This window comes from Egretta garzetta, unplaced genomic scaffold (genome assembly GCF_000687185.1).
Source record: "Egretta garzetta isolate BGI_Z169 unplaced genomic scaffold, ASM68718v1 scaffold51, whole genome shotgun sequence".
Classification (NCBI taxonomy): domain Eukaryota; kingdom Metazoa; phylum Chordata; class Aves; order Pelecaniformes; family Ardeidae; genus Egretta; species Egretta garzetta.
The window spans coordinates 4,799,791-4,813,083 of record NW_009258549.1 but is presented as its reverse complement, the minus strand read 5'-3'; the positions used below and the strand labels follow the sequence as shown (position 1 = coordinate 4,813,083).

At 44.5% G+C, this 13,293-nt stretch overlaps 1 protein-coding gene across 7 annotated transcripts in view; it reads left to right on the top strand.

The window, feature by feature from the left end:
- TCF20 (transcription factor 20) overlaps positions 1-13,293 on the top strand; it is a 119,768-nt gene that overhangs the window by 73,251 nt on the left and 33,224 nt on the right. For all 7 annotated transcript variants that reach the window (XM_035903163.1, XM_035903164.1, XM_035903162.1 and 4 more), the window contains one exon: positions 1,118-6,757. In XM_035903163.1, the coding sequence (XP_035759056.1) occupies positions 1,154-6,757 (5,604 nt within the window). In that variant the 5' untranslated portion in view covers positions 1,118-1,153. The remainder of the gene's footprint in view (positions 1-1,117; positions 6,758-13,293) is intronic.

Below are 13,293 nucleotides of genomic sequence, written 5' to 3'. Positions count from 1 at the left end.
ACCAGCGTATATGTGTATACTTGTTCATTACCATACTTTTCTTAATGTGCCTAGTGATGTTTCAGGCTTTTACAGAGGGACTAGCCAGGGTCCCCAAACATTTTTGCAGTTGTGGTCCAGTCCTTGAGGATGAATCATGATTCCATGCACTGAATAATAGATTGAAGTACAAAGGAGAGCCTTCGTGAAGTGGATTTACTTAGGAGTTAATTATGTAAATATAGATGGTCATATATGATATTCCAAAATACATATTCTGGCTGACAGATGTTTTCAGTTGAGTTTCATTCAAGGTAATACAGAAGTCCTAAGCGATGAAGTTGTAGGCCCTTTTGCTCAAGTAGAGTGGACTTGTTCTGACTTTCCATCTCTTAAAACAAAGCAGACAAGGGAAAAGAATACCATGTGTTTTCTTGCTGTGTTGGTTTTCACCTAAAAGTGTCACTGGAGTAGTCGGGAACAGAGCTGTGGAGCAGATGTCTTTGAGCCTGCTGGTGCCAGCTCTTTCACAGGTTCCCGAAGATGCTTTTCGTTGGAGTGTCTTGGTTTGAGCTTTGGTCAGTTGGTCAATTGCATCTTGAGTGTTTTCTAACAGACATCTTTCCCAGAGTGAAATATGGGCCTTGGATATAATTTCTGCAGTAGGTCCAGGAGTGGTTTGAGAGTGGTGCAGGCTTCTCACTGTTGCATGTTTTAACATGGTAGCAAAATACTTGATTACTCCCAGTTTTTGCCGTAGAGAATAGCTGAAGGGTGAGGATTGTTCTCCTTTGCTTTGCAAAATATTGTTGGAAGTTTGTTCCTTCAGGGACACATAAACAGACCTAGTTAGTAAGTGACTGCAGGGGAAATACTAATGCTGAAAATGCACTCCAATTGGTAGTAGGCTACTGACTTGTATTTTCTTGGAAGTGAGTGATTCATCTTTCTTACACTACCTAGAAGGTTGGATAGTTGCAAGGAGAGGGGTTACATATTGATGTACCAAAAAGTAGGAGACAAATACTAAATTTTAATTGCTATTAAAACAGTGAAATTGAGCAGTGGTATTGGTGTGACTTGGGAGATGTGGATGCTATACCTTTTTTTCTCCTCTTTCTTTTTCTCCCCCTTTTAGGAGGGCTTTCGAGCTGCCGCTCGGCTGCTGAACAGCATGCAGTCCTTTCGGGAGCAAAGTAGTTACCACGGAAACCAGCAGAGCTACCCGCAGGAAGTGCACGGTTCATCCCGACTGGAAGAGTTCAGCCCCCGCCAGCAGGCCCAGATGTTCCAGAGCTTTGGAGGAGGTGCTGGCAGTGGACGTCGTGGAGCAACAGGAGCCCCTACAGCAATGCCTGGTGAGAGCTCTGGCCATCAGAGCTACCAAGGTTTCAGAAAAGAAGCAGGAGAGTTTTACTATATGGCTGCCAACAAAGATCCAGTGGCGTCAGGAGGGCAGCAGCCACCTCAGCGCAGGCCTTCTGGACCAGTACAGAGCTATGGGCCCCCTCAAGGGAGTAGCTTTGGGAGTCAGTATGGGAGTGAGGGACATGTGGGCCAGTTTCAATCACAGCACTCGACCCTTGGGGGTGTATCCCACTATCAACAGGATTATACTGGTCCTTTTTCTCCAGGGAGTGCCCAGTATCAGCAGCAGGCTTCTAGCCAGCAGCAGCAGGTGCAGCAGCTGAGACAGCAGGTCTATCAATCTCATCAGCCTTTACCCCAGGCTTCCAGCCAGTCTGCTTCTAGCACCTCACACTTGCAGCCAATGCAGCGTACATCCACCCTGCCTTCCTCTGCTTCTGGGTACCAGTTACGAGTGGGTCAGTTCAGCCAACACTATCAGCCACCTTCGTCGTCCTCCTCCTCCTCTTTCCCCTCCCCGCAGCGTTTTGGCCAGTCAGGACAGAATTATGATGGAAGCTACAGCGTGAATTCTGGGTCACAGTATGAAGGCCATGCTGTGGGTTCCAATGCACAGGCATACGGGACCCAGTCAAACTACAGCTTTCAGACTCAACCGATGAAAAGCTTTGAGCAGTCTAAGCTGCCCCAAAGCGGGCAGCAGGGGCAGCAGCAACAGCACCCACCTCAGCACGTAATGCAGTATTCAAATGCTGCCACAAAGCTCTCTCTTCAAAGTCAAGTGGGACAGTACAGCCAGACGGAAGTTCCTGTAAGGTCACCAATGCAGTTCCACCAAAACTTCAGTCCAATCTCTAATCCATCTCCTGCTGCATCTGTGGTTCAGTCTCCAAGCTGCAGCTCTACCCCTTCTCCACTTATGCCAGGTGGAGAAAATCTCCAGTGTGGGCAAGGCAACATGTCCATGGGTTCTAGAAACAGAATCCTGCAGATGATGCCTCAGCTTAGCCCTACTCCATCTATGATGCCAAGCCCCAATGCTCATGCAGGGGGATTCAAGGGGTTTGGGCTGGAAGGACTGCAGGAAAAAAGGCTCACGGATCCAGGACTGAGCAGTCTGAGTGCTCTAAGTTCTCAAGTGGCCAATCTGCCCAACACAGTCCAGCACATGTTGCTCTCCGATGCCTTGGCACCTCAGAAAAAAAGTTCCAAAAGGTCATCCTCTTCAAAGAAAGCTGACAGCTGCACTAACTCAGAAGGCTCCTCCCAGGCAGAGGAGCAACTCAAGTCTCCCCTGGCAGAGTCCCTTGATGGTGGCTGTTCCAGTAGTTCAGAGGATCATGGGGAAAGGGTGAGACAGCTGAGTGGCCAAAGCACCAGCTCAGACACCACTTACAAAGGGGGTAACTTAGAGAGATCCAACTCCTCACCAGCACAAGGCTCTCAGAATGAGCCATCAAAGCTCAGCAGCAGCCCTGCAGCTGGGGAAGATGTGGCTTCCCCTGATGGGAAGGAAACTGTGGTGGCTGTGGAAAATGCCCCAAAAGTGAATGAAAAGGCAGTTGGGGTGATTGTCTCCCGGGAAGCCATGACAGGAAGAGTAGAAAAGTCAGGTGGACAAGATAAACCTGCACAAGATGATGCTTCCACAGCCACTCAGGCACCAGCTAGTGCTAGTGGAACAAAAGAAGCTGGGCATGCAGGGACACAGCCAGAAACTCAAGGAGGAGGAAGTAAAGGGAGCAAAAGTGGAGATAACACTAACCATAATGGAGAAGGGAACAGCCAGCCTGGTCATGCAGTTGTTGGGCCAAATTTTCCTGTAAGAACAGAACCTTCCAAATCTCCTGGTAGTTTAAGATACAGTTACAAGGATAATCTAGCAGCTGGTATACAGAGAAATATCGGTGGCTTTCCACAGTATCCTTCTAGTCAAGAAAAAGGGGATTTTCCAGGGCACAGTGAGCGCAAAGGACGTAATGAGAAGTTTCCTAGCCTCCTACAGGAGGTTTTACAGGGGTACCACCATCATCCAGACAGAAGGTATTCTAGGAATGCACAGGAGCATTCTGGGATGGCTGGGAGTTTGGAGGGAGCCATGAGGCCCAATATCTTAATTAGTCAAACCAATGAACTGACCAATAGAGGCCTCTTAAATAAAAGCATGGGGTCTCTCTTGGAAGGCCCTCACTGGGGTCCCTGGGATAGGAAGTCTAGCAGCGTGGCTTCTGACATGAAGCAGATAAATCTAGCTGATTACCCTATTGCTAGAAAGTTTGATGTGGAGTCTCAGTCTTCTGCTCATGAAGGGGGAGCGCTCTCAGAGAGGAGATCGGTGATCTGTGACATATCTCCATTAAGGCAACTTGTCAGAGAGCCTGGCCCTCACCCAATGGGGCACATGGGTCCTGAGGCCAGAAGTGGAAGGAGTGAACGTCCTGCCCCTGGCTTGAGCCAGTCAGTAATACTCCCTGGTGGTTTAGTATCCATGGAAACAAAGATGAAAGCTCACAGTGGGCAAATAAAAGAAGAAGATTTTGAACAGTCAAAGAGCTCAGCTAGTCTCAATAATAAAAAAACAGGAGACCATTGTCATCCTGCTGGCATCAAGCATGAATCTTTCCGGGGCAATGCTAGCCCTGGAGCTGCTGTCTCCGATGCTGCTCCAGACTACATTTCCCAGCAGGACAGCAGATCGACGCAGATGAGACGAGCACCTGGCAGAACTGGAAGCAGCAGGGGTAAATCACCTTCTCAATTTCAGGATCTTGCTGATAAGCTGAAAATGTCCCCAGGCAGAAGCAGAGGCCCAGGGACAGATCTGCATCACATGAACCCACACATGACACTATCTGAAAGAGTTAACAGGGGTTCCTTGCATTCTGCTTACCCTCAGAATTCAGAAGGCCCGTCTTTGGCTTCAGCATATCACACAAATGCTAGGCCTCATGCTTTCGGTGACCCTAACCAGAGTTTAAATTCCCAGTATCATTACAAGAGACAGCTATACCAGCAACAGCAAGAAGAATACAAAGATTGGGCAAGCAGCGCTGCTCAGGGTGTGATTGCTGCAGCTCAGCACAGGCAGGAAGGAGCAAGGAAGAGCCCAAGACAACAGCAGTTTCTGGAAAGAGTAAGGAGTCCCTTAAAAAATGACAAGGATGGAATGATGTACCTTCAAGGTAGCTCTTACCACGATACTGGAAGCCAGGAAGCTGGACGCTGCGTTATGGGCAGTGACAGTACTCAGAGCAAATGCACCGAACTGAAACATGGCAACCAGAAGTTGCAGCATCATGAATCTGGTTGGGACCTCTCTCGGCAAACTTCTCCTGCCAAAAGCAGCGGCCCTCTCGGAGCAGCCAAACAAAAAAGATTTTGCCCTCAAGAAAGCGATGGACATCGACGAGAAGAATCTACAGATTTGCCCAAGCCTAGTAATACCATGCTCAGGCTCCCTGGCCAGGAAGACCAGTCTCCTCAAAATCCATTAATTATGAGGAGGAGAGTCCGTTCTTTCATCTCGCCTATCCCTACCAAAAGACAGCCACAGGATATGAAGAACAGTGGCAGTGAAGATAAAGGGCGACTGATGACTTCAGCAAAAGAAATAGCTGATAAAACATACAACTCCTATGCCCATTCATCTCAAAGCCAAGATGTTGGCAAGTCAGTTGCAAAGGGAGATTCCTTTAAGGACCTACCAAGTCCTGATAATAGGAATTGCCCTGCTGTTTCCCTCACAAGCCCGGCTAAGACCAAAATACTGCCCCCAAGAAAGGGGCGAGGATTAAAACTGGAAGCTATTGTTCAAAAGATTACATCTCCCAATATTAGGAGAAGCGTTTCTACCAACAGTGCTGAAACTGGTGCAGACACCGTCACTCTTGATGACATCCTGTCCCTTAAGAGTGGACCTGAAGGAGGAAATGTGGCTGGACATGGACCAGAGGCTGAGAAGAGAAAAGGAGAGATGTCAGATCAAGTGGGGCCAGCAAGCCAGGATACAACTGGTGAAATAACTCTTCCAAGATCTTCAGAAGAGTGGCAAAGCAGTGAGGAGGATAAAACCAAGAAAGAAGTCCCTGAAACTGCCAGTGTTGGTAAAGAAGGAGCAGGATCCGGTGCAGCGGCACCACCTTCTCAGAAGTCAGGTGGTCAGGGAAGGTCTGATGGATCTGTAAGCGGAGCTGGAACTCTGACCTTTTCTGACTCTAAAACAATTTCCCCTTCCAGTGTGTTTACTTCTGAACCAAATCTGAAGTCTGAGGAAAAGGATGGAGATGTGACAAACATTTCGCCCAAACCAGATGGTTTCCCTCCAAAGGGATATTTTCCCTCTGGAAAGAAGAAGGGGAGGCCAATTGGGAGCGTGAACAAGCAGAAGAAGCAGCAGCAGCAGCAACAGCAGCAGCAACTGCCACCGCCCCCACCACCCCCACCAGTACCTTCACAATCTTCAGAAGGGGTAGGTGGTGGTGAGCCAAAACCGAAGAGGCAGAGGAGGGAGAGACGAAAACCTGCAGCACAGCCACGGAAGCGGAAGCCTAGACGGGCTGCTCCAATTGTGGAGCCTCAAGAACCAGAGATCAAGCTTAAATATGCTACCCAGTCTGTAGATAAAACTGACTCCAAGAATAAGTCCTTTTTCCCTTATATTCATGTGGTAAACAAGTGTGAATTAGGCGCTGTGTGCACAATCATTAATGCGGAGGAAGAGGAGCAGAACAAATTGGTGAGGGGTCGGAAAGGACAGAGGTCTTCAACACCCCCTCCTAGCAATGCGGAAAGTAAAGTGCTGCCCACCTCAACTTTCATGCTGCAGGGCCCTGTAGTAACAGAGTCTTCTGTCTTAGGGCATCTGGTTTGCTGCCTGTGTGGCAAATGGGCCAGCTATCGTAACATGGGTGACCTCTTTGGTCCTTTCTACCCCCAGGATTATGCAGCCACCTTGCCCAAGAACCCACCTCCAAAGAGGGCCACAGAAATGCAAAGCAAGGTCAAGGTACGGCACAAAAGTGCTTCTAATGGTTCCAAGACAGATACAGAAGAGGAGGAGGAACAGCAACAACAGAAGGAACAAAGAAGCCTAGCTGCTCATCCCCGCTTTAAGAGGCGGCACCGCTCTGAGGACTGTAGCGGAGCCTCTCGGTCACTTTCAAGGGGAGCTTCCTGTAAAAAAGCAACCACTGACGGTGGCAGTGGTGGTGAAAAGACTCCTTTGGACTCAAAACCCTCTATGCCCACTTCAGAAGGTGGCACTGAGCTGGAGTTACAAATTCCTGAACTACCTCTTGACAGCAATGAATTTTGGGTCCATGAGGGTTGTATTCTCTGGGCCAATGGGATCTACCTGGTCTGTGGCAGGCTCTATGGGCTGCAGGAAGCTGTGGAGATTGCAAGAGAGATGGTGAGTACCTAACCTTGCTATACAAAATTACTTGTTTTCATTTGTGATATGTATACTATTTGGAATAACGTTTTTCCTTTTTCTTCTCTCATGTCTTAAGCGATCTTCTTTCATCTTAAATAAATCTCTAGTGATGATGTCGTTTTGATGACCTCATTTAGATCTCTGCCACATCTGATCAGAAAGGTTTTTCAGGCATCAAAAAGCTGGATGCTCATTACCTACTAAAAGCTCGGGATGTCCAAAGGCTTTGTCATGACTATGGTGACCTTTTTTTCTCCTCCTTATTCTATCCTGTTAGATATTTAATATTCTCTAAGGCTCTTCTTTGAGTCATACAGTGAAAGGACAAGTGGTAACAGACATGAATTGCAACAAAGAAAATTCCAGTTCAGTATTTGGCAAAAAAATTCATAGTGAGGGTGGCCAAACATTGGATTGAGGGAGAGGGAGTGACAGAGAAGCTGTGGAATACCTTTTTTCTGGGGATGCACAAATGTGACTGGGCAAGACCCTAAGCAAACCCGCTTTACCTCTGAAGTTGGATCTAGCTTCAAAGTTAGCTGTGCTTTCAGCAGGGGTCCCTTCCAGCCTAAGTTATTCTGTGACTGTAATACTTGCAAATAATTGCACAACTGTAGGAGAATTTGCAGTTCTTACAAAATGATAGGATAGAATCGCACAGAGCTCTGTAAGCTTTAAGCTTTGAATACAAATTATGCCACAAATCATACTGATAATTCACTTCCTCCACAGTGTGAGTATACAGTGGGTGAGAAGAAATATGTAAAATTAAAGCAGGGACAAAGGGAGAACTTCACTCACAACCACCTGGTTGTGGATGGAGACACTCACTATTCTTGATTTTTCTGAGACATAAGCTGACACGTTAAAAACACAGTTATGTGGCTTTCTCTGCCATCGTCAGTATGCTGTGTCGCTTTATTTGTGATTGCTTCTCACATTGTGCTTTCTGTCCCGGGCTAGGCCATGGACGAGGCACTAGACTACTTTTTCCTGTTGCCTTCAGATTCTTCCTTTTCTAAGAGTGTTGGGATCCGGTTTTTATTTTCTCTTCGGTCTGTATTGTTACATGTAGCGTGTTCGTTTCCTCCCCATGAGCTTTTCTCTTCAGGTTTGATTCCTGGCTTGTTCTCCATTTTCACTCACTGTTTTTTGGCAGTAATTACATGCTGCTTTGCCCTAACTTGATTTGGCCTGCATTCTTCTTTCTAGCCTCTCATTAAACAAAGTCAGTTAATTTCATTTGGTTTTCATCGAGCCGTGCCAGCATGCTTGTTCTGATGCAACTGCTGAATTTCTTATCTTTGATAATTGCAAGGTTTCTTTCCTGATCTCCACCACCATTTGGGTTCTACTGACAATGTGTCCATGCTTTCGTATGTCTTGTAGTTCACCAGTATTTTGAATTTGGATCACTCCAGCCTGATTTTCCCTTCTTCCTGTTTTCAGGGTGTGCCTTTAATTTATGATCCTCATTCTCCCAATAGCAAATGCCTTCTCTGCAAGTTTTTGAACCCCTTGAGTTGTCCTCCAGCAATCCTTTTTGTGTTCCTGTACCTGCAAAGCGGGGGTATGCCCGGCAGAAACATGCTACGCTGATAGGCTCTAATCAAATTTGACAAATAGCAGCCCATTATTCACAACATTTTGCATGGGTTTTGCATGTTGCTTGACATCTATTTTTTTCTCTGCATGGGATCTCTGTGACTTTCTGACTGAATACACTTTGGCCTACCCTTTATCCCTTTCTTCCAACAGTTATGATCATCTCCTTGTCACAAATAGGATTTTTTTTTCTCCTCTTCTTAACCCTTTCATTTGCCCTTATGGCACCATACAAGAACATTTCCTTATCTCCCTTGAACCTTGTGTCCTTTCTCTCTACCTCTTTCCTTTAATCACTTGCTCAACTCCTAGCTTTTCTTTTCCTTCATAGTACCTGCAGACATGAGTGTTTCCCCCTTTTTTAAAAAAAGTGTACAAAATGCCTCTGGCCTCTCTTGTCTTTGCAACTACCTCTTAATTTCCTTTCCCTTTTTTCATCTTGGAATTCTTTGAGTGCATTGTCTGGGGCTCTTGTCCTCCACTGTGGCTTTGATTGTGCTCTACTACAATTGTAATGAGTGTTTACGGTGATCTCTTCCTAGCTAAGGTTCAGATCCAGTACTTCATTTTCCTTTCCCTGTCAGCTACGCTTGTCACTATCAGCTGTGCTGCTCTTGAAGTGTTGTTTCACTGTTGTTTCCCATCTGTGTCCTCTTTTGATTACCTCCTTTCTTTCTACTATTTTTTGCAGAGGCTGTTGTTCATTACTCCCAGCTTTTTGTGGGGGGTTCACTGAAGTTCTGTTTGTGCTTTCCTTCCCTTTATCCTGGAATACCATGCTGTTGGATAGCTTTTGGTAACCTGGTCACTTTTCCCCAGAGTCTTGTTGAGCTTCCTTTTTGCTCCAGGTTCATGTTCTTCTGCCACAAACTTAAAAAATTAAAAACTTAAAAATTCTTCTTGAATTCATGGTGAGTTCTCAGGCTCTCACTTCAAAATGTGGCTTTTAATCTACATCATTGTCTGCCATCTTGCTCTGATTTTCTTTCACTCAGATTCACAATCTCATTTGATTTTAAAATTATTTCTTCCTAGTCATTCCTATTTAAGGCTGTAAGAAATACTACTTATTTTCTGTGTATGAGAAGTAATACATGGTCTTTCAGTGCTCTCCACTGTTCTGTCTGGGTCCATTTTTAATCTAGTTACAAGAGACTGAACTTTCAGAAGCAGAGACCATGTTCTTGTGATTGTTTTGTTATGCCTTATACAAACACAATAAAAGGTGTCCTAGCTGAACACTGGGCTCTTCTGCATTATGTCCATAAGAGTAATTAATATTTCTCTTTCACCTCTGTAACAAATAATGGAATAGGTTTTATCCTAGCAAAATTTTTTTCTTAACCTTTTTATCCAGTTGTAGCAAATTGTAGTGCCGTATTCTTCTCTGGAAGCAGTGTATCCTCCTCCCTTCAGCTAGGAGAGGGTTATGTGCAACACAAAGATGGCAGTCGGGGTATTCAGAGGTGTACCTGCCAGAAGCCATCCCCAGGCAGTGGAAAGGCTCTGTTGAACTAGACTCTTCTGCCCTGCTGCCTGAGGATAGCCTTCTGGCTCAGACAGCTGATTTCCTATGCTTGTTGCATATGCTCTTTCTTTACCTCTTCCTTGCTTTGCAGGTGCATTTTCTTTTTGTTCACTCTGACATGCAGTTCATCAACGTTAGTGTCCTGGAAAAGCAGATGTGCAAACTGTGTAGCTGCTTGCTAGTAGGAGAGAGTAGACAGATGTGTGCACAAGCATACAGGAATCTAGGTCTTATATTTGGTCTAGGGTAAGGAAAACATGTAAAGAAATATTTTCTTTAGAGATCTGTCCCTGTTGTTGTTGCTTATGCAGCATCCTAGTATAGAAATAAGAAATTTAAACTTCTAGTCAAAGGGCATAAACCATTGACCCACGATGTAGTGGTAGGGGCATAAGTAACCTGCCCTGCATTGTTTCTTCTCACACAAACTCACCTGTTTGTTCTCATGTGGAAGCTTATTGTTACATGGATTTCCTCCCTCCAAACATCTCTGTTTCTCATTTGCATTCCAGAATCAGAAAGGAATTTAAAGCCTTTCTCATGCTATGTTAAGTTTTCTGTCCCTTGTATGAATAAACATCTGTGTCTTACTGCAGTTTTTTGAGAACAGCCCCATAGTCAATCTCAAGGAAGGCTTAGAATATATGTGAGGTTGCTCAAAGATCAACTCGTACCAGATGCTGTAGAAGAATTTGAGGTGAGAAGGTATTATTTTAAAAAGGTTTAGCAAACTGTGAAGTGACTCCCTGAGCTTTGAGCTTTCCTTAAAGTCTGATTTCACCCTAGACTGAAAATGGTGTGAATATATTATCTTTCAAGCAGCAATCCAGCTGGTTTGCAAAGTGCCAGAATCTGCCTTTCTTGAAGGCAAAAAGGTGTTCCTCTTTCTCTGGCCACTCTGGAGGGCTTCTTGGTTCTGAGAATGTGAATAGTTGATCAGATTAATTGGGCTGCTTCAGATGCAGAATGCCTTAATCCTCCTTATTTTGAGGTTCAAAGTAGATACCCCAGCAGATGGACCTATCTGCCAAGTAGTCTGTCCTTCTCTCTCAAACTGCTTGTTAAACCATAGTAAAGGTGCTTACTGGCCTTCTTGCAATTGGACATTTTTGGTTCCAGGGCTAATGAAATCTTCACCTGAAAAAATGCTGTCTCCCTAGTGCTGGATGATCCTGCTGTCTATAGAATGCTTTCTTTCAAATATTGGCCAAAGGAGGCCATGTTTTGGACTAGGTAAAGCAGGTGGTAAGTGATTGGTGTAAGATCTTTGCCTTATGATACTAGGAATCTTACAGCAGGTATTCCTGCAGCAGGTTTGAAAATACACCCATATTCTTCCTCTGGAAATTTTTTTGTCTGTCTTATTACAGTCATGTCAACCATTTCTTTGCATTTATATATTTGGAGAACTAAGTTGCATGCAGTTTGTTATCAATACCTTTAAGGAAACACTTTCCTACCTTGTTTATCTTCTCATTGTTTTCCTATTCATGAGAAACTCATTTTCATGCAAGATGAAATCTTGGTTATCTTTGAAACTGGCAAAATTATGAAGTCACTTTGGTAGTTGTCAGCAGATTTAATGTTCAAAAGAATTTGATGGTCTTTATTCTCAGTATTAAATTTAAGAAGCTGTAAGTGAAGAGAACAATGGAGAGAACATTCTTTGTGTAAGTTTGAGTTGCAGAATCCAAGAAGATAGTTCTACTATTGTTTTCTAAAAAGCTATTCACTAGGAGGTGGTGTGCTGTTTCTTGGAAATTTTTTTTATGAAACACTTTTTTCCCAAGGCAGAGGCTCTGGGCTAGCACAGGTTTTAGTTCTGGGTTTTTTTTGTTTTTTCCCCTGCCTCCATCAGAATTGACCTTGCTGACAGTGCTCTGTGAAAGGAAAACTTGTTTATCCCCCTTTTAAAGATCTCTTTTAAAAGGTCTGAAGAATTTAATGCTTTTCTCATCAATCTCTGCTTCGTTCCCAGCTTGAGAAATCTTTTAATCCTTATACATGGAAAGAAGTCCTTGGAACCTGTTTCCTTTGTTGCTCCTTATTGAAAGGATCATCTTGGGTTTCAGTCAGAACTTCAGAGTAACAAGCAGTGAAGGGTAAAATCTGCCCATCATCTACAGTATAATGGAAGGAGATTCTGGGCTTTCTCTTACCAACCTGGAATTTTGTCTGTCTGACTCTCCATGGATTATCTTTCAAAGCCTGCTGCTTACCCGAAAACAAGAAATCTACCTGCTTTAGGACTGTTAACAAGCCTGTTCAGAAGGTCAGACTGACTTTGCAGAAAGTTCTTAAAAACCACATATGGGCTCACAGAAGTTCAGAACCTAAAGGCGTCTCTTTCTTTGCAAACTGATACTTAGATATTTTAATTTTTCATTACTGTTGGGCAGTGGCAGCCCTCTGGCTCATGTTGAGTGTGCCTTTGTTAGTTTGTAGGGCTGGAGGTAGGTTTACGTGTGCTATCCAGATATTGCAGAGAACAACTTCTGGTTTCGTACAGAGAAGTTGTCCTTGACTGCTTAAGACTTCTGCTAGTTGATCTCCCAGAGTACCTTACCTGTGGAAATCTGTACCATAGAGGAAGTAAGGATTGCCTATCTATATTTTCTTTACTCTGTTGCTTTCATAGAACCATTTTCTTTTGTTTACCATTCTGGATCCTAGCTGTAAATTAGGTAAAGAAAGGTGCCTAAAGGGATCACTAGGAATTAAGCTATTTATATTCTCAGATTTGGGATATCAAAGCCTAACAAAAATGCTCCTACATGCTGTAAGTAATTGCTTTTAAAAGGTTCCTAACTGTGTGGCTAATCAAATGCCTAAGCTAGGGAATCAGTATGAACTGAGGAAATTGTGGAAGGTTAGCTACCTCTGGCAAAACAAAGCAAAACAGTTGCTAGCCCCAGAAACCTGAGTGGTGTAGCACTATGAGTCTGATGGTGTCAGTTTATTCTGTCTGTCTCATTTGGCACAGGTGTGCTTTGTTACCCCTAAGCCAGGCTAGGAGTGAGTTGCTGTCCAGAGGGGTGAGCCTACTTCATCCTCTTTGCAAGCTGCTTGCTCCCACTATTTCCCTTGTGCTAAATCTACCAACTGTGTGCTTGCACAGTGGGTTGATTTTTAGTTAGCTGATCCATCACAAGAGTAGTGTGGAGTGGAAGATCTTTGTGCCAGATCAGCCATCTGAATCTGCTTACTCCCTGAGCCACGTTTGCTGCATCTGACAGGGAGAGCCCTTTCCACTGGTAATTAAAACCATTAGATCAAGTTAGCTATAACACAAAATTTTGCCCAGGTGACACCACCACTTTGAGAAGTGGTTTAGGCCCACAGTGCTACTAAGTGTTGGGAGATGAATGCTGACCTTTTC